This window comes from Plasmodium sp. gorilla clade G2 (assembly GCF_900097015.1).
Source record: "Plasmodium sp. gorilla clade G2 genome assembly, chromosome: 14".
Lineage (NCBI taxonomy): Eukaryota > Apicomplexa > Aconoidasida > Haemosporida > Plasmodiidae > Plasmodium > Plasmodium adleri (nom. inval.).
Window position 1 is genome coordinate 2,672,539 of NC_041706.1, and position 23,102 is coordinate 2,695,640.

Consider the following 23,102-nt stretch of genomic DNA (forward strand, 5'->3'; position numbering starts at 1 on the left):
ATTCTAGTTTTTTAATATATATATATATATATTTATTTTTGAATGTATTTATTAATACACTTAATATCAATAAAAAAAAGAAAAAAAAAGCAATGCTCTTTTTATAGACATAATAGTAAGGATAACTTTATACTTTTTTATTATTTTTATAATTAATAGACAAGTTTTATTTATTTATTTATTTTTATTTTATATAGAATTATTAAAAATATGTTAGGAACTTAACCCTATGCCTTATTTCCTATACATTTCTTTCTTTTTTTTTTAAATATATGTATATATATTTATATATAAGTTCTGCTTAAAGGATAAAAGTAATAATAAAATAAATATATATATATATATATATATATAATATACTTTTAATATGTATATAAAGAATTAGTGTAATTAAGTATATATAAATATCTCATATAATATAATTTTTCTTTAAATTGTTCATTCATATATATTAAATTAAAAAAAGAATGAAAAAAAAAACATATAATCATAATAATCTATTATATTAGAATTACTTATTTTCATTCTATAATATATAATTTTTTCAAATTAGGAAAGAAAAAATATAATAAATGAATAATGAACAAATAAATAATAAGTAAAATAATAAATAGAAATAATTATTTTATTATAAAAATATTTCGCCTTATATATTTTTTATTTTTTTTTATAAAGAATAATATTATTTATGTATTAAAATTATTTATTATTATTTTTTATTTTTCATTGTATATATGTCTTTATTACTTTTTATTTTTCTAAAAAGCATGCAAAATAAGGATATACATACAACAAAAATATAATATAATAAAAAAAAAAAGTAATGGTTTTTAATAAATAAATATGGGCAACTTTTTTTTCCTATATTTTGGTAACATAAAAAAAATATATATAATATATTTATTTATTTCATATAGTATTATTTATTTTATATTTTTATTTAATTTTTTTTTTTTAATATTTTTATTTCGATCTTTTACAAATATAAAAATATATATTATAATATATATATATATATATATATATTATATACATATACATATTATTATTTTAATTTTTTTTCTTGTACACACTATTTTATAATTTTATGTGTCTTTAAATAATAACACATAATATATATATTTATATGTACACATATGTTACATTAATACCATGTGCATATATACTAATAAAAAAAATAAAATGTGTATTTTTTTTTGTTTGTGAATGTGGACACAAAACCGTAAAAAGAAAAAAAAAAAATTAAAATATACATATATGTATTTATATAAATGTACATTTTATTAATATAAAAAATAAAAAAAAACATTCATATAAGACTTGTTCCTATTATATAGTGCATTGGTTTTAATAAACGTTTATTTATTTATTTAATTATTCATTTATTTATTCATTTTTTTTTTATAATATATATAATTATAATTATATAACATTTTTTTTATTTTTATGGTGCTTAAAAAAAAAAAAAAAAAAAAAGTAAAATACAAATCATTTATATAATAAAGATCATTATATAAAAATATGAACATCTTGAAATATATGATATGATTAATATATAAAACATTTAAATATAAATATACTTTTTAAAATATATATAATATTCTTTGGAATAATAAATAAATGTCATTTAATTATAAGGATATTATTTACATTCCTTTGTCTTTATTTTATAATAGGAACGTAAAAATGATTATTTAGATTATATTTATATTAATTTATATATATATATATATATATATTTTTTAATATATTATTATATTTTCGTTATTCGATTTTATTGTTACATTATTTCTTTTTTTTCCAAATAATAATAAAAAGTCCAATTTATTCTAATAAGCGTATTATATTTTTTCATAGAGCAACTAAAAATACAAAATAATATCCTTATTATAAAAATAAGATATAACTATTTATAAAAATTTCATCCCATAATTATTATGAAGGATATATCTTCGTTAGATATTTTTATGTGGCATTTCTACTTTTATTTGGATGACATATGAAAAATAAAATAATATTAAAATGATTTAATGAATAGAAGATAAATAAATAAATATATTATATATTAATATATTTTTTCTTAGGTTTTTCTTTTTCTAGCATAAGTTCAAACAATTAAAAAATTAATTTTTTCATACCAGAAAAAAAGAAATAGAAAAACAAAAAAAAATGTATCTATAATATATATTATATTTATATATCATCTTTTCATTAATGATTTTTTTGAGCAAGTTTTTTCTTTTTTTTTTTCCTTATTAATTTTATAGTTATTATATAATATATGTATAGATATATATAGTATATAATTATTAGCTCTTATTCAAAAAAGGTATACTACAATATACTATATAATTTTATGTATAAGTAATAGTATTTTCTCAGTAAAAATAATTAAAGTATAATAAATTCATAAATTATACATATTATAATATATATATATATATATATATATATAACTTTTTTATATTTTACCTCTAAAAAGAAAATAATTATGAACATTCATAATTTAATATATATATTTTATATTTATAGTTATATTATATCTATATTATATTTTTTTCTTATGTACACTTTCCTTCCAATAGCATATTAAAAAAAAAAAAAAAAATTGAATACTATTTTATTGAAGGACCAACAATAGTATGACTTAAATATTCTGATGAATATCTTTTTCTATAGTTTACAATTATAAGAAGAATGTTCCTATTTAAAAAATACATATTTCAATGATATATATATATATTATATATTTTTGCATATTTGTTATTATTTAATGTTTTATGGAAAAGTATTAAAATGAAATAAACAAATATAATATATAATACTGAACAGGGGAATAAAATACATGAAAATATATATATATATATATATATATATATATATATATATGCGATAAGTAAAACAGGACATATATATAATTTCAATTTTTTTTTGTAAAATATGTGAATATAATTTTTATGAATTTTGTATGTTACATAATTATTTGCGTACTATTATTGTAGTGTATGTATTCCTTAAAATATTATATATATATATATATATATTTATTTAAATAAAGTATCTTCTTTTTTTTTTTTTTTTTTTTTTTTTTCATTTTTCTATTAAAATATTAGCTATGAGAAGAAATTTTATACTTATAACAATTTAATCTAATGTTTTTATTATGATTAAAAAGAGGAAATTAAAAATTGACAGTAAGTGCAAAAGAATTCCTACTGAAAAAGATGATGAATTAAAAATTGAAGAAGACAATAGGAAGAATTCCAAAGAAGGAAAAATAGAAGAAAGACACCATAATGATGAAAAGAATTTTATAAATTTAGAATCTTCAAAAAAATTAAAGGTACTTCAACAAATGAGAATGAAAAAGAAGGGTATTAGTACGGATAATTTAAATTATGAAACGAAAGTAATAGAGAAACACGACAATGAAAAGAAATTATTAGATAAACATTTTACAAAAAATATAACTGAAAAAGAAATTGAAGAAGCACATATAGAATCATTTATTAAAGAAAATATGACAGAATTTTATGAAGAATTAAATAACAAGAGAAAACAACAAAAAGACCAAGATCAAGAAACAAAAAAAAAACAAGCAAACAATAATAATGATCTTATTAATGATTTATATAAATTATCTGATCATTTAAAAATTAAAAGTACATTTGAAGATACGTCGGAAAAATTAAACTGTATCACTGGAATTACTGAGGTTCCTATACCTCTAGAAGTTAAAATGAAAAATATTGAAGAAACGGAAAAATATAAAAGACAAATTTTGAAAAATTTACATAATATGAGTAAAAGTAAAAAAGGAACCTAATTCTATTTTTATTTATTTGTTTATTTATTTTTCTAAATCCAAAAAATGAGCATAATAATATGTTCTTATTTAATTGTTTATGTGTAAAAAATGATTTTATATATCATTTTTTATATGTTTTTATATTTTTTTTTTCATATGATTAAAAAAAAAAAATATATATTAGTTTTTCCTTATATATAAACGTTTTTTTTTTTTTTTTTTTTTTTTTTTTTTGTGTGTAAAAAATTTTTCTTTTTTATTTTTTGTATAAACGTTTTTTATTAAATATTATAATTTGAAAAATATAATGTCTACTTCTTTTCCTTTACCTTCTTTTTAACATTAATATATATATATATATATATATATATATATATTTATTTATTTTAATATTTTTTATGAATAAAAAATGTGTGATTTTAATTCTTTAGAATTAAGTTACAAAGAATATGATGGTTCGCACACATTTTACGAAACGAACGGTTCACTGGTAAATTAAAAAGACACAAAATAAAACAATTAAATGAAAATGATAAAAGATTTTATATTGTTTTATTTTTTTTTTTTTTATATTTTTTTCATTTGAACTGCTATAATATAGATTTTATATTTGTATTTTTATTTTTATTTTTATTTTTATGTTCATTTTATATATTTATTAAGAGCTATGAAAGCAATGAAGAATCAGAAAATTCTGATAATAGGAGAAATGTAAGCGATACATTAAATAAAGATAGAAATAACAAAGTAGAGAAATATATAAAGCTAGAAAATACATTAAAAATTTGGGCAGGTACAAATAAAGTTATTAACTTTAAAAAGAAAGATGATCATGAATTGAATAAGACAATATATAATTATAATAATAAAGAAATTCATGTTTCAAATAATATAAGCGTTTTAAATTTAAATAATAATAATTTAGAAAATATAAATTTTTTGGATGATATATTAATACATACATATAAGCATAAAAATTTGGAACTAGATATTTTATATTTAAATATTATAACCTTAGATATATCTTTTAATAAATTAGAAGATATAAATGATAGTATATTAAATCTGCACAACCTAAAAGTGTTATATCTTCATTCTAATAAAATACAGAATATTGTTCAGGTTAAAAAATTACAAGCATTATTGAAATTAAAAAAATTTACAATAGAAAATAATCCAATTATGGATATATACAACAAATTTTATAGGTAAAAAAAAGGATTATGGAAATGTTTTTATATGGTTATATGTATATTTATATTATAATAATATTATATATATATATATATATATATATATATATATATATAAATTTATGTTTATATTTATTCCTTTTTAATATATTTCAACAAAGACATTTTATAATTCATTATCTTCCTCAAATAAAATCTCTGGATTTCCATGATATTTCAAAAATTGAGAAGAACAAATCTGATATTACTTTTAACACCCATAAATATAAATTCAATTTGGAATGATTTAATATGACCACATATTTTTTACCTTTTATTTGTACAATGGGTAATAAATACATATATATATATATATATATATATATATATATATATATATTCATTTATATATTTGTATATTTTATATTATTTATTCATTAGTATATATAAAAAAATCCTTATGAATTTTTTTAATTTCAACCTATGAACACAATAAATGTATAAAATATATAGGAACCACTAAAATGAGCATGTTCATATTTACATATATTAAATAAATAGCTATTTCTATATAAATTTTAATATGTTCTTAAGAGTCTTTAAATGATTTAAAGTTTAATATAATCATCAATATAAGAATAATAAACTGAAATTTTTTTTTTATATATCTGTCTATATATAAAAAAAATGATGATAATATTATCCATGTAATTAATTTTATGAATTAAAAAAAAAAATAAAATAATGAAAATGTATTAATATTATTACATTGTTAATAAGGGATTATAAATAATTATCATATATATGTAATATATATATAATATTTTCTATCTCTTTACAATAATTTTTAAAGTCTATATATATATATATATATATATATATATATATATATATATATTTTTAATGGCCTGAAAAAAATTTTAACCGTAGAAAAAAGGATTTAAAATATAGAAAAATATTAACCATGGAAAAATGCAAATATGTGTTTCATTCTATATATTTAAAATAAATTTTATTATGAAAAGGAAAAAAAAAAAATATATGTATATATATATGTGTGTGTGTAATATTTGTCAACATATATTTATGTGTTTTCACAAAATAGTACATTAAAAAAATGATTTTACAATATTTATGATGATTCATTTATTATAATATTTGCTTTGACTCCATTTTTTTAAATTTCATTTTTAACAGTATATTTATAAGGAAAAAAAAAAATTATATTTTTTCATCATAATATTATTACATAAAAATGATGTGTCCATATTTGATCCTTTTTTTTTTTTTTTCTTCTTTTTTATAATCATAAATGTCACAAAAATATATCTATATATATATATTGTACACTTAATATATAATATGAAGACAAAATAATTATAAAAATAAAAAAAAAAAAAAAAAGAATCCAAAAATATGCAAGCATTAAAAGTAATAAAAATTTATAACATTTTTGAAAACAATATTTTGTTCAAATCTTCATCCCTTTGTTTTTTTTTTTTTTTTTTTTTTTTTTTAATATTTGTACATTTTTATAACTGTCCTATTTCTTTAAGATAGGTACACAATCAAACATTTATAATTTTAAAAATGTGTAAAAAAATGAAATGTTACTTTATTTAATTTTTATATTTCTCATCCTTTAAATAATATTAATGCTTTATATAAAAAAATAATAATATATATATATATATTTTTTTTTTTTTGTAGTAACTCTTTGTGTGTATATTTAAAATTTTAAAAAGTTAATATATTTTTTTGTCATATAATATCTATAATTTTTATAACAAAATAGAAATAAATTTTAATTTTAGTTATGTTATCCTTTAAGCAATATAATATATGTTAAAATTAAATTTCCACATTTTAATAAGAAAAGAAACGAACAAAAACTGGAAATATCAGGAAAAGAACATATACTTTATATGTATATATATATATATATAATATGTACACAAATATATATTATATATATTGATAATAAATGGTATATTAATTCTATATATATTTTTAAGGACTGTTATTTTATTTCATTTTATTTTATTTGAATTTTTTTTTTTTTATCTTGATTTTAAAGAATTTCCATTCATAAGTTTTTTAAGTACACAGTTCCGCTAATATATAAATTGCACGTTTTGTTAGTTTTTTTTTTTTTTTTTTTTTTTTTTTTTTTGATTTTTTAATATTAATTTATGTTTATGATAATTTTTTTAATTTCTATATTATATGTGTTATATTTATAATTTTACTTAAAATTTATTTATTTATTTTATTTTTTATGCACTTAATTGTTTTTTTTTTTTTTTTTTCTTTCTTTTTTATTTTTCTTAAATAATTTGCACTAGTATAATAATCTATATAATATATCCCAATTCTTATGGGTTCAATTTACACATATTGGAAAATTATATAACATATATTAAATATACAAATTATATATGGATAATTACTTCTTTTTTTTATTTAACTTTTTTAATTTTAATTTTTACTGTTTTTTTTTTTTTTTTCTTCTTTTTCTTTGTATAGACAAAATGAATAAGTTGTAAAATATAGTGGAAACTTTTTTTTTAACAGAATTTTAGATTTAGCACACATTTTTTTTTTATATAATATATATATATATATATAATATTTACATGTAAGATATATATAATATATAACTATATATACATATAACAAATATACATTTTATCATATTTTTAATATTATAAAAATTCGCATGACATATATATATATATATATATATATATATATATATATATATATATATATGTATATATTTATATATTGTTTTTTCTTCATTTTATTTGATGTCTTCTTTTTTTTTTTTGTTCTTCATTTTTATTCGTTCTGACTTTATTTTTTTTCTTGATTTTATTTGATTTCCTTGATTTGTTTCTTTTCTTTTTTTTTTTTTTTTTTTTCTTAATACAAAAAAAAAAATTTATACAACATGTGTATAAAGCATAGTATTATTAAAAATATTGTTCAATTAAAATTTTAACTCATTATTTTTTTTTTTATAAAATTCGTATTTTGCTTTATATCTAATTTTACACATTTACATAAATATATATATATTTATTGATTTATTTTTATTATGTCTATATCTTTAAATGTTTATATTATTTTATATTAAAATTTTATACGTTGTATTAATTTTATACTTTTTACTTTAAATTGTAACATGTACATTTAAATGATAAAAAGGAAGATCAGAACAAATTTATTTTTAATGAAACCATAGGGTTTCCACTTTATATTTAAATAAATAAATATATATTTATTTATTTATATATATATATATTTTTATTTTGATATATTTTAGTTCATTTTATATAATTTAAAATTTTTTAATCAAATAAATTCATCAATTTTGTAGTACTACTTATATATGTACTCATATATTTTTGTGTGTATTTGTGTCTTATGTTTTAAATTAACGAAACATATTTATACTTTAAAAAAAAAAAAAAAAAAAACAGAATTTTTTTTTTTTTATTTAATATATATTTATACATATAAGTATTTAATATATAATAATAAATATAAATAAATATAGATAAATATAATTTAATATTATTAGAATCATATAGATTATGTTATATAATAGTTTTTTTTTTTTTTTTTTTTTGTACCAATATAGTATATGTAGTTTTAATTTATAATTTGTCTATATTTAAATTTTGAATTTTTTTTATCTTTTATTATTTTATTTTATTTTATTTTTTTTGGTTATTAATTTAATTTTTCTCATATTATTTTAAATTTGATATTTAATATTTCTATAATAATAATATCAACAAAAAAAAAATATATATATATATATATAATTATATATATATAATATAAAATAAAAATAAAAGTAATAATTTTTTTTTTGCTTAATTTAATTCTGTTTTGTTTTTTTAGTTGTATTGACCTATAATATTTTGTTTTTATTTGATTCCATAACTAAAATAATAAATTTAAAATATATATATATATATTAATTTATTTATCTATCTATCTATCATATCTTTGTATTTATATCTTTAAATAAAGGATTTATTTTAAATTAAATTTGGTTTTCATTTTTATAATTTTCATATATATAATCTTTTTATGTCTATTATGCTTTATTAATTAAGAATCTATAATATTTCTATTAGTAATAATAAAAGTATATTTATTTATATTTTGTTTTTGTAGATATTCATATATTGTTAAAGTGTACACCTTGTGAATACATATATGTATATATATATATATATATATATATATATATTTACCTATAGTTTTGTTCTAAATTATTAAGTTATTAATATAGAAAAAGAAAAAAAAAACTGAGTAATCATATACATCTACAATAATATATCTATATTTTTTTTAGTTGTCTATATATTTTAAGGTTTTTTTTTTAAAGAGTGTATTATGTTATTGAACAATATAAACATCTGTTTATATATTTGCATTTATATATATATATATTTTTGTAGTATTTTATTTGTACTTGAATTAATTTTTATTCTTTAAATTGTATTTTTGATTTTTGTTCTTTTATTTTGTATAATAAAAACTTTTTATTATATAATAGTATATATTGATATAATATACTGTGTATTTTATTTTAACTCATTCTGTTTTGTTTTGTTTTAACTCATTCTTTTTTATTTTATTTTAACTCATTCTTTTTTATTTTATTTTATTTAATTTTGTTGTATTATATAATATTTGTCTTTTTATTTTGAAGAAGATGGTTTATGCCACACTTTTGAGTGAAGAAGATTTAAGTCGTTTTCGAACGAAGCAATGTAAGAGATTGTTGAATGGTGGTTGTAATTTTGGCTTGGATAGATGTCAGTATAGTCACAATGAATTTTGGAATAGGAGATGTCCATTTTATTTAAGTGACTCATCTTTTATACGTTATATTACTGTAATGTGTCCTGATGTAGAAACAAGAGCTGATGGTTCTATTAATAGTTTATGTTTAAGAGGAGGTGAATGTCCTTTTGCTCATTCTACTGAAGAAATATTATATCATCCTCTTTTTTATAAAACAAAAAGATGTGAAGATTATAAAAAGGGGTCATGTAATACTTATTATTGTCCTTTTATTCATGGTTTAGCTGAGACGAGAGTACCTGGTACTTATAAGTTGCCATTTACAAATGGAATTGATATGCCCAATATTCCAAATGTTATTATTGTTGATAAGATAGATATATGTAGTAAAAATAGTAATGGTATTATAAATGATAAATATATGAAAAATATGTCATTTAAAAAGAGAAGTGATATACAATTAGGACATATAAATAATAATGATATACATTGTAATAATAAAACAAATAGTATCAATTACACACTTTATGATTCTATGGATACTATATCTAATAAAAATGATATGAATAAAAAAGCTGTTGATAGATCTAATTTATCTTTTAATAATGCTGTATTTAATAAAGATAGCTTTTTTGATTTTTCTGAAGAAAATATTAAAATGAATATGTTAAATAAGAAAGGTCCTTTTGACCATATAAATAATAATACATACTCAAGAAGTAGTATGAAAGATTCTATTAATTCTATTGGTTCATTTGAAGCAAACAATATGAAGGATAATAACATGTGTAATTCTCAAGGTAATCTATCGAGTGTTGTTGGACATATATCAAATGATAATAAGAATGGTATTAATGGTGTGAGTGCAAATCATAATAATCCAAACAGCAACAATAATAATAATAATAATAATAATAACATTAAAGATAATGATAACATTAAAGATAATGATAACATTAAAGATAATGATAACATTAAAGATAATGATAATGAAAGTAATGATAATAATAAAACTAATAGACAATCGAATGGTAAAAATGTAAATTCTTGTAATTATAATGAATTTCTATCAAGAAAATTAAATGGAACTGTTACTGGATCATATCAAAATGTGTGCAGTAAAAACATTTCACTTAGTACAAACAATTCTACAAGTTATATAGACACAATTAATACTCCTAATAAGAATTATAATAAGAATTTGAACATATTAAAACTTAAACAGAATCATTCAAGTTGTAGTACTGATGCTCATGAAATAAATTTTAATGAGCATGAAGCAACAAGTGACGATGCTATAGAAGATGAAGAAGATGAATATTTTAATTCTGAGAATATTGATTCAACTGTATCAAATAGAAATAATGAATTAGAAAACATTAGTGGTGATAACAAGTTATCAAATGTAACAGCAGAAACAAATTTAAATATTGATAGAAATAATGAAATAAATTTATTAGAAGTTATTAAATGTTTAAAGGGTTTATGTGAAAAAATAATGAAAGGAGACTTAACATTTACATCTGAACAATGGGACAATATTGCTCAAATAACATATGAAATAGTAGCAGTTATAGAATTTAATAGAGTAATGAAATTAAAAAAGACAGCTAATAAGATAAAAAATGATATATATAATAAGAATAAAGATTTCATTTTTAATATGGAAAATAAAGACTATAAAAAGGAAATAAATGAAAATGAAATGGAACAAGAATTTTATACAAATGAAAAGGATAAAATTGAAAAAACACTTTGTACTAATATTGATAATTTAATTGAAGAAAAAAATAGTAATATAAATGGAATACCTTTAGATGTCAAATTAAAAAATTATGATGAAATTTTTGAAAGACCTAAAAATGAAAAAGTAAATGATATAAATAGATTAAAATATTCATTAAATGAAAATATATATATGGAAAAAGACAATAATAATAATATAAATAAGGAAAATTCAATTTTATTCTTAGAAAATGATGAAAAAAATAATATTTTAAATAAATTTAACTTTGACTTCAACAAAAGAGAAGAACATATATTTAACAATTTAAATGAACTTATAAATACTGAGGACAATGAATTAGTACATTTTTATCAGGAACAATTAGCACAAAACTTTTTAGAAGAAAAAAATGAATTAGATATTATGTCAATGAAACAAAAATTTATTCCATCACATATTAATAAAATAAATTTAATCAATGATAATAATGATAACAACAATGCTTTACAAAATATAAAAGATTCTTGTTTTTTAGAATATTATAATATAAATAAAAGTAATAACTTAAACTTTAAAGATAAAAATGATACCAACGAAAAATTATCATCACAGCAACCATTTGTATCTTTTTTCTCTTTCTTATCAGAATAAAACTTTATTATCTATATATTAATTATTAAGCAAAGCATGTCTATATAAAATATATATATATATATATATATATATGTATGTGTTCTTTTAACACACCATCATATTTATTAAAATAAGTATACTTTCTGAATGTATATAATTTATTTATTTATTGGTAATATATTTTGTATTTTTTTATTTTATTTTATTTTATTTTATTTTTTACTTGAGAATATTTCCTTTTTATAAAAAAAGTCATATAAACTTAAATTTAATTTAATTTTAAAAAAATTATATAATTTAAATACACAAAAAAAAAAAAAAAAAAAAAAAAGAATAAAATAAAAATAAATTATAAAATAAGATAAATTAATCTTTATATATAATAAAATATATTATAATATATCACATATAAATAATACATAAAAAAAAAAACTATTATATATATAATATATATAATATGTTAATATAAAAAAATGTTATATTTTTTATGAAAACACGTTCAATTAAAATGTTGGTATGAATTTTTTTCCTTTATTCTTTTTCGGCTTCTTTTCTTTTCTTCTATTTTGAAATATACACAAAAATTTGAATAAATAAAAACAAAAATTGTTAATTATACAAATGTGGATATACAAATATGGATTAATATATATATTTATAAAGAGATAAGATTTTCGTTTTTTTCTTTTTTAACATTAAAAAAAAAAAGAATTTGAATTAAATCATATATGAATAAATAAATATACATATATATATATATATATATATATATATATATATATTATTTATGACGAATCCTCTTTTAACAACCACTTCCTACAAAAAATAAAATATATATATATATATATATACATATAAATATATTTATATAATTATTTATAAAAAAAAGGTTCATAAAGTTTATTTTTAAAGGTATTTTTTAAAACTAACAATAATCTTGGGGTCTTAAAAATGTTCGTATTTTTAGCAATGGGCATATGGGGGAAGATACTTGTAAAGAAAAAGTAAATGTGTCCAACAAGTATTCCAAAAAAATTATCATTCGAATTATAATCTACAATTAATGATAAGAGTGTTAAAGCCCTAAAAGATAAAAGATGTTTATAAGTGAATATATATATGGAGGTGAAATAATTACACAAGTATAGATGATATATATATTAATATATATAATTTTCTATGTACCATGGTAAATAAGAGGCTCTAATTGTAAAGAAAAGAATTGTTAATCTTGTTGTAGAATTGTTTTTACTCCATATGTAGGTAATAACATTTATTATACAGCTACTATAAAAATATACACCTCCAAACATGTATGATACCCCCTGAGTTAAAAAAAAAAAAAAAAAAAAAAAAAAAAAAAAAAAAAGAATTAATATATTATTTTCATATTTATTAAGAGTTAACGTAAACTTGGTAACATTATGGTAAATAATATATATATATACATATATATATATATATATATATATATATATATATATTTTTTGTTTATTATTTTCGATATTACTAGTAGCATACAACAGGATAAAATAATCATCCACAAAAAGTCAGCAGAATTGTTTCTGAATGTTACCTCTTCTAACGAGCTACAATAATATATTCTAAAAATAAATAAAATGCATCATATTATATATATATATATATATATATATAATTGAAATGTTCTAAAAAATAGGCTACAACGCATACATTATAATATTAGGTATTAAATTTTTTTTTGCTTTTCTTATAATAAACATACAAGACGTAAACATCCCAGAAAAAATGTATACCAAAGGACCCAAAATATAAAAAACACGTAATAAGTCGCCAATACTAAAAAAAAAAAAAAAAGGAAAGGAAACAGACAAAAAAAAAAAAATATAATATAAAGCTGTAAATATATATATACATATATATATTTATTCTTACAATATTTTATAAATATGGTTTCATATAAAAACATTATGATATCAAAATCCATGTGATTAAATAATATCATTATGTACATTTATTTTCATATCATTACCTGATGCTCTCTTAATACTAAATTCCAGTTGAGATATAAACTTAATGGAGATATTATATCAAGGGAACATAATACCATTAAAGCAAAAGAAAGGATTAGATATATTCTAGTTATTAATGGTACATTACCTAATACATCACTTAATTGAACCATTTTTTTTTATTGTTTTTTTTTTTTTATACTTTTATATAATCTTTATGTATTTTTATCCTTTAATTTTTTTTTTTTTTTAATGATTGTTCCTTCATACATACATATATATATTTATGGTTATTATAAAATGTCACAAAAAAAAAAAATATATATACATATATATATATATATATATATATATTCAAATTTTCTTTAATTAGTGATCATCATATATTATATATATAATATATATTTTTTCCTTGACATATATAAAAATACATGTAATATAAAATGTGTGAGTTTATATGCACATAATACAAAATGATAATATATATATATATATATATATATATATATATATATATATATATATATTATTATATATGTATATGTAATTTATTTTATTTTTGGAATGAAGGAAATATTTTATTCCGTGAAATTAATATAATATATTAGAAGGAAAAAGGATTCATCCTTTTATATAAGTTACATTTTGTAATCTTTTATTTTAAATAATAAGGTAAGATTGAAAATAAAGAATTTTTGTATATATTAAAAATTTATTTTATTGTATAGCAATAAATGATACATATAATATATATATATATATATATATTATATTATTATTTTATGAAATTTAAATATACATATTATAAAATAATAATATAATAAATGATAAAAAAAAAAAAAAAAAAAAAATTAAATAAAAAAAAAAATATATATTTATTTATAATATATATATATATATTAAATATATTATTGCACTGTAAGTTATATCAATTTTTTATTTATGATTAAAGGCCCAAAAATATTGTTAATTTATATATTATTTTTATTCTATTAAATAGAATATAATGTTATGTATCCTATATTTATTGTATGTTTTATTTTATCTCTTATAAATATATATCAATCTAGTTTTATATATGTGGATCATATGAGTATATCATTGATATCTAATTAGTATTTTCATTAAAATGAAAAAATTTACGTAAATTATTACATTATAAATTAATATTATATATAAATATATATATATTATACATATTATTTATTTTTTTTATTTAAAACATATTTATAATATATTTAATAGTAAATATAAATTGGCTAACATTTTTGTAATACATATTTTTAAAATATTAATTTTTATTCGTCTTATCCTTTTTTATTAATGAAATGTAGGACATTATGAAAAACATCAAATTGTTTTTGTTTCTTTTTTTTTAATTATTATGTGATGGTTTATTTTTTACATATATATATTTATATAATTTGATCGAAAAAAAAAAAAAAAAAAAAAAAGGGGTAATAGAAAAATTTTCATTTTACTTAAAACGATTCAATATAAATTATAGTTTCTTTAAAATGTTTCGTTTTATATCTTAGGTTTGTCTTTTTTTTTTTTTATTATTAACCTTTTTTAGAAATCATATATATTATTTGTATAAGAAAAATATTTATGTCTAAACAAATATTTTTATTCGCTATGGTTCATAATTATATTCATTTTTATAATATTAAAGAATGATTTAGAATAAAATCTGTCTTTTGCTTTTTTTATTTGTTTCTTTTTATTTTTTTCCTCTCTTTTTTTTTTTTTTTTTTTTTTTTCTCTAATTTTTTTCTTTATTTTATTTTCTTTTTATATTTAAAATCCTCAATTATCAACTGTTCCTCCTTCTGTCTTCATATATATATATATATTTTTATTTTTTCCATACAACACCTATGAATCCATCGACCTTTTAAAAATTCCTTACATTGATAATGTTGAATAATAATTTAAAAACGTTAGCTTTAAAAATACCAAAAAATAAAGAAATCCAATGCTATAACTTTTTCATAAGAAAAGTGAGAGGTTTATTATTTTATATAAAAAAAAGAATTATTAATATAACATGTTATTTAAAAAGCTTTACATGTAAAAATCGTTATCCTTTTTATGACGATCCATATGATTATGAGGAAAAAGTCGAAAAAGGAAAGAATGTATATGTGTATGCATTATTATATCCTATAATAAATAGTTTATATAATATTATAAATTTATTGTATGCAATATCATTTAAGTATATTTTATGTCTTTTCTTTAATGATATTAGAAAAAAGAAAAGGAACAAATTGAATGATAATATTGTTAGAATAAAATTAGAAAGGAATAAAACCATTTTGAAAAATTATGATCGTTGTATATTTTTAACAAATGATATCAATAATTGTATATCTCACAAACAGATTATAGAAATCTGTAAGAATTTTATAAACAATGTAATATATCATGTACATAATTTACAATTTGTTAATAATGATAGGGAAAAAATTTATAAGTGTTTAAAAAATTGTAAGAATATAAATAGTATGAAAGAAATGTTCATAAAAAAAATTAAGCATTTATATAATTTTGATTTTGAAAATGCTTTATATTTAAGTGACGAATCATTAATAAAAAAGATGTTACATTTTAAAAATACATATGAAAGTAATCATTTTACGTTTTATAAAAATGAAGAGAAAAAAGGAAAATCTGAAAGAAAATTGGATCTTATAAAAATATATGATGAACTATATCTTCATACATATATTATAAGAAATAATTTAAATATAAAGAGTAGCAAGAATATTATTAATAATATGTATAATAGAAATATTCTTTCTATATTTATTAATATATTCTTTAAAAATTGTACAAATATTATATTTATAATTTTTTTAATAGTATGTATATTTCAACAAATAAGTATAATTAGAACAAGTCATTATCTATATTTTTTGCAAACCTTTTATTTTATATTTATATGTTGCATAATAAGAGATATGTGTATTGTTAATAAGAAGACAGAACATATTAAACAAATAAAAAGGAAAACGTACAAAAGATTAACACCTTTGGGTTTAATAGATGTCTTTTATTGTGATATTAAGGTTGTAAATAAGTTAAACAGATATAATATATATATATATATATATATATATATATATATATATATATATATGTTTGTGTGTTTTTTTATATATTTATATGACCCCTTTTCTACAGGTCGGAGACATTTTGTATTTACCCCAATTTGAGGTAATACCAGTTGATATAATTTTACTAAAAAATTGTACAGATGATGATATATTAATTTCTTCCAAAAATTATGATGGATATAAAGATTTGAAAATAAAAAAATGTGTAAAGATAACAAATATATTAGCAAATATTTATGATATATTTTTAATGAAAATAAAAGTTCTCATTGAAAAACCTCATTGCCATTTTGATCAAATGAAAGGTTTATTGTTCTTATTAAACTGTAGTGAGGTTACTAATACAATTGTAAATGATATAACAAATTTAGAAGATATATATTTTGGGAAATCAAATGTATATAATATCAGCAATAAGAATATTAATAAGGATAATATTTCATTATATCAATTTATTTTTATATATATTATACAATATACATATGTTGAATTATCTTATAATTTTCTTAAATATTTATTTGCTAGATCCATATATTGTTCATATAACATAGTTCAGGAAAATAAAACAAAAAAAATCTTGAGTCCTTCTCAATTTTCTTTAAATAATACGAAAGATATATTATCAAGACAGGTTGACAATAATATTAATATTAATAGTTCTTATTACAAAAGAAATGAAAAAAGTATTCATTTTAATAGCGATAGTTGTAGTTATAGTAGTGATGTATATTTATGTGAGAATAAAATAGATTCATATCCTATTTTTTGTAGATCAAACGATGAAAATATAAATAGTAAAAATGATGTTATTATAAAACATTACAAAAATAATAATAATATAGAAACAAATAAGTCAGATTATATATCAGAAATGTATAATAATAGATTTCCTACTTATTATGATGATATTTTTAATTTAAAAGAAAAACTAAATCATAAATTATTTAGAAAATATAAGGAATCAATAAATATTGATAATATAATATGGGATGAATGTACTCTAATTAAAAGTTCGATTTATGGTTTAGTTATATATACAGGTATAGATAAAAAGTCAAACATTATAAATCAGAATAATAAAAAAAAAATAAAAGAGAAAAAAAAAAATGATATTTTATTTTGTAATGATATGAATTATAAAATGAAAATATTATTACTTATAGTTATATGTATTAATTGTATTCTTTGTATAAATGAAGGAAATCTATTAGACCAAAATATATTTCTTATATATATAAAATATTTCTTTTTATTACTACTTCATTTACCAAATATTAACTGTTGTTATATTTTTATAATACATAAGTTATATTCATTAATATTATGGAATAATAATAAATTAATAAATACAAATAAAAATAAAAGTAGGTATACAAATGAATACATAAAGGATCATCATTTTAATAATAATATAATATATAACTATAATATAATAAAATCATTATATAATACACAATATATTTTATATGACAAAATAGGTACTTTATCTAAAGATAATCATCTTAAAATACACAAGTTTGATTTTATATTTGATGAATTTTTAATAGATACATATAGTACTCTCTTCTTTCAAACCTTTTTCAAGGTTGTAGATTTCAAAATATTCTTTGATTATTATATAAATGACAACAACAATAATAATAATAATAATTATAATAATATTAATAATGAGGAGGAAATCAATAAAATGATATTACATAATATTCATAAATACCATGATAGTTATGATATCATAAAAGACAATTCAAAAGTATATAAAAATATTTTTCATAAAATAAAAAATTATAGTTGTAGTGAAATACATAAAATATTCTTAATATTTTTATGTATTTTATTTTGTAATGATATTATAATAAGAAAAATGAAACGTTTAAAAAGTGAGGAGAAAATAAAAGAAAGAAACATATATAATATTAAAGATAAACATATATATAATATTAAAGAAAACAAAGATAATATTAAGCATAAAATATTATTTTCAACAAAAGAAGAAGAAACATTATTCTTGAATTTTTTAAGGTTTTTAGGAATGCAGTTATATTATCAAAATGATTATATATTTCTCCTTTGTATAAAAAATAATATATCTATAAAAAAGTGTGGACACGTATCACAAGAAAAAGAAAAACGAAGAAATAGAAAAAAAAACATTATATTAAATAAACAGGTTAATAATAAGGTAAAGCACCAAAATATTGATTTACAACAAATTTATGGATTTGAAAAGAATAAAAATTGTGATAAAAAATGGAGTGTTAAAAAAAATATATTCTTTAGTAATTCTTTAAAAAAGGATCATATTTTTAACTACTCATATGCAGAGAGTCAAAGAAATATAAAAATAATAAAAAAAAATAAAGGAATCAAAAGTAAGCATCCTGATAAAACATATGATCATTTCAGAAATAATCATCAAAATGAATATAATTGTACAAGTCAAAGTGATAATTGTTGTAGTGATTATGACGATGATGATGATGATTATACTTCTAATAATTGGAGTGATAGTGATAGTGATACTTCTGGATGTTCAAATATTAAAGGAATAGAAAGGAATCATCATAACTATACTTATTATTGTAACAATAAAAGAGAATTAAAAAAAAATATTTATGAAAATGAATACAAGAAAAAACAAAGAGAATGCCCTTTTAAAATATTAGACATTTTTCAATCAAGACAACCATATAAACTTATATCTATTTTAATGTTATACAACAATCAAATATATTATTTATTGAAAACATATGATGAATATACTATTTATATGTTATGTAATCAAGAAAGTAAGGAAAAGAAAAAAGATCAAATAATAAAATCTGTACAGAATTTATTAAAAAATGGATTTGGTATATTATTATTTGCTTATAAAATTGTTCCAAATAATGAATATGAAATATATAAAAAGAATTGTACCAAGGAAAATAAAAAAAATTATTTTGAAAATGTATTTATTAAGAATGTTATTATATTAGGTATTTTTTCTTTTAAAGAAGAAATTAAAAATAGTGCAAAGAAAATTATAAATCTTTTTAAAGAAGCTGATATAAAAACATGGATTTTATCTAGTGACAAAAAAAGAAATGTTCTATCCATTTGTAAATCTTTAAATTTAATAAATGAACGTAATACAACTTGTTATTTGAATAAAAATAAATTAATACGTATATATATTAAAAAGGATAATACAGTTATTAATACTACTAATAATAATAATGAAAATAATAATAAGAAGGATAATATGTTGTTTAATAGTTACGATAATGAAAAGGTCGTTGAAAATTATATTAATATATCATGCGAACACAAAATAACAAGCATAGTTGCGTGTAAAGAAAAATGTTCTAATGATACTTCTCTTATATTGAATAGTACTGATGTCAAATCAGAGCATATGAATCCCACATTGTTACTATCTAATAATACAAGGAATCTATCAAAGGAGATGGCTTATTGTTTTAAAAATTTAAATACATGTGAGACAAATAAATGCCCTGACCTTTTAAAAAATAATGATATATGCAAAAAGAAAAATATAGATGACAAAATGATACAGATGGAACAAGAAAATATTGAAATATCATTATTAAATAATAATTATAATATTTTTAATAAATATAATCACATTCATAGGAATATATCAAGATATATTACTATGAGAGAGAAAGGTTCCAATGATGCCAAAAAAGAATTAGACATTTCTTATATTCTAAAAAAGGATAAAAAAGCTTGTTATATTTTAAAGTGTATGTTATATTATAATTTCGATGAAAATTATAAAAGTATTTCACAAGTACATAATAATTATAGTAAAGAAAAAATGAATGATGATATTATAAAATTGAATGATATAAAAAATACTGTATATATAATTAGTGGTGATATTGTTGAATATTATTTAAAATATGATGAAATAAATTTTATAAGTGTATTAAAAAATTGCAAGTTGGTTTTATTTTATAAATGTAATTGTATTGTTAAGGGTAAAATTGTTCGTGCTCTAAAAAAATATATCAAGGATAATATATGTTCTGTTGGAAATAATATAAAGGATATTAATATGTTTAAGGAGTCTGATATATCCATATATATAAATAATAATAATAATAATAATTTTAATAGTGACAATGTGTGTAAATTATATGCTGATATTGTATTAAAAAATTTTGGTGAGTTAGGTAATTTCTTTTTTATATATGGAAAGAAAATATATGTAAATTTTATTTTATTAATAAAGTGCATATATTATAGAGGTATGAGTTTATTTTTCTTACAATTTTATTTTTCCTACTTTTTTAAATGTAAAATTTGTATATTTTCAAATACATTTTTATTTATCTATTTTGTATTATTTTTTATGATGACAAGTATTTGTATTATTTGTTCTATAAAATGTAACGATAAATACGATAATATTATACATAATAGTAAGAATGTATTAAATAAAAATTTTTTATTTAAGAAGCTCTTAAAAATAGATAATTTTACTATAATATATTTTTATAAAACATTATTCTTTTGTTTAAATGAGTCTTGTTTAATATTTATTCTAAGTTATTATTATTTTTTAAATATAAATTATGAAATAAATACATTAACAACTTTATTTATTACACATATATTCAAATCTTTATTTCTATTTATTGATACATATAATTATTTTATTATTTTTATTATAATACATTTATTATTTGCTATTTTATATATTTTCATATTATTTATTTTACATAAATTTCATTTTATATACTTTAATATCAATCTAGACATTATACAAAGTAATCTAATTGTAAATACTATAATTAATTTTCCATCATGTATGTATTATTTATATAAAAAAAAAAAATTCAAAAATATGAAGAAAAAATTTATATTAAATACAATAAAATCTTTTGATAGTTTTAAATTAACAAGTCATCAGATTTTTCACATTCATAATTTTAACTTGTCCTTTGATACAATACCTTTTGCTATTAAACCAAAAAAACAAGAATGATAATAATAATAAAAAGAAAAAAATTATTATATATTAGGAAAGAAAATACTTCAGATTTTCTTCATCACATTATATGCAGACATAAAACATATATATATAATATGTAGGAAATATAAGTTAGCAACCACTTTTTACTCCTATATATATATATATTTTGATAATTCAAATTTATGATATATATCCAACCTTTAAACAATGAAGAAAAAATAAAAAGAAAAACTAAATATTAAGATATGAAAATAATTATGATGTTATACATATAATTATATTTTTGAAGCAATATTAGGAAAGCAAATAAAAAAGTATTAATCTATTAATTTCCGTTAGACATTCTATTTATGATAACTTTTTTCATTAGAAGCATATAAGGATTTTTAAAAATTAAAAAGAAACATGAAAATAATATTTAAATACCTATTATTAATTTATTAAAAAAATTTTGAACTTTAAAAATTACTTTTTCTAAATATTATTAAGAAGAAAGATAGAGCATGAATTTTTATATAAACTTCTTGGAGAATTACTTTACCTTAATTTTTTTTGTTATCTTTTTATAACCATTTTAAATGTGTATAATGTTACTTCAATATATATTAATACATATAAGGGTTGTAATGAATAAATAACATAATATTATTAATATATATATATATATATATATATATATATATATCTTTTTATTTTATGTGTTATAATATTTCGTTATTATTTTTATTATTTTTATTATTATTATTATTATATATATATATATATAATATTTTAATTTTTAAATATATATATTAATATAATAATATAGAAATACACATAATTATAGAATAAGCATTTAATAA

General features: G+C 16.6%; 5 protein-coding genes across 5 annotated transcripts; 4 read left to right on the plus strand and 1 right to left on the minus strand.

The window, feature by feature from the left end:
• Nucleotides 1-3,163: 3,163 nt before the first annotated feature.
• PADL01_1468100 (conserved protein, unknown function) lies at nt 3,164-3,826 on the plus strand (the record flags this gene model as incomplete). Its single annotated transcript, XM_028684987.1, has 1 exon — nt 3,164-3,826. The coding sequence occupies one exon, from the start codon at nt 3,164-3,166 to the stop codon at nt 3,824-3,826; it is 663 nt and encodes a 220-aa protein (XP_028541011.1).
• A 391-nt stretch (nt 3,827-4,217) lies between these two features.
• On the plus strand, nt 4,218-5,286 carry PADL01_1468200 (leucine-rich repeat protein; the record flags this gene model as incomplete). Its single annotated transcript, XM_028684988.1, has 3 exons — nt 4,218-4,298; nt 4,472-5,016; nt 5,163-5,286. 3 exons carry the CDS (start codon nt 4,218-4,220, stop codon nt 5,284-5,286), a joined length of 750 nt encoding a protein of 249 aa, XP_028541012.1.
• A 4,429-nt stretch (nt 5,287-9,715) lies between these two features.
• Nucleotides 9,716-12,184, plus strand: PADL01_1468300 (zinc finger protein, putative; the record flags this gene model as incomplete). The annotated part of the gene is made up of 1 exon (XM_028684989.1): nt 9,716-12,184. One exon carries the CDS (start codon nt 9,716-9,718, stop codon nt 12,182-12,184), a length of 2,469 nt encoding a protein of 822 aa, XP_028541013.1.
• Nucleotides 12,185-12,951: 767 nt separating this feature from the next.
• On the minus strand, nt 12,952-14,330 carry PADL01_1468400 (derlin-1; the record flags this gene model as incomplete). Its single annotated transcript, XM_028684990.1, has 6 exons — nt 12,952-12,982; nt 13,097-13,249; nt 13,352-13,491; nt 13,677-13,770; nt 13,911-13,984; nt 14,178-14,330. 6 exons carry the CDS (start codon nt 14,328-14,330, stop codon nt 12,952-12,954), a joined length of 645 nt encoding a protein of 214 aa, XP_028541014.1.
• A 1,746-nt stretch (nt 14,331-16,076) lies between these two features.
• On the plus strand, nt 16,077-22,272 carry PADL01_1468500 (aminophospholipid transporter, putative; the record flags this gene model as incomplete). Its single annotated transcript, XM_028684992.1, has 2 exons — nt 16,077-17,231; nt 17,347-22,272. 2 exons carry the CDS (start codon nt 16,077-16,079, stop codon nt 22,270-22,272), a joined length of 6,081 nt encoding a protein of 2,026 aa, XP_028541015.1.
• Between the last annotated feature and the right edge of the window lie 830 nt (nt 22,273-23,102).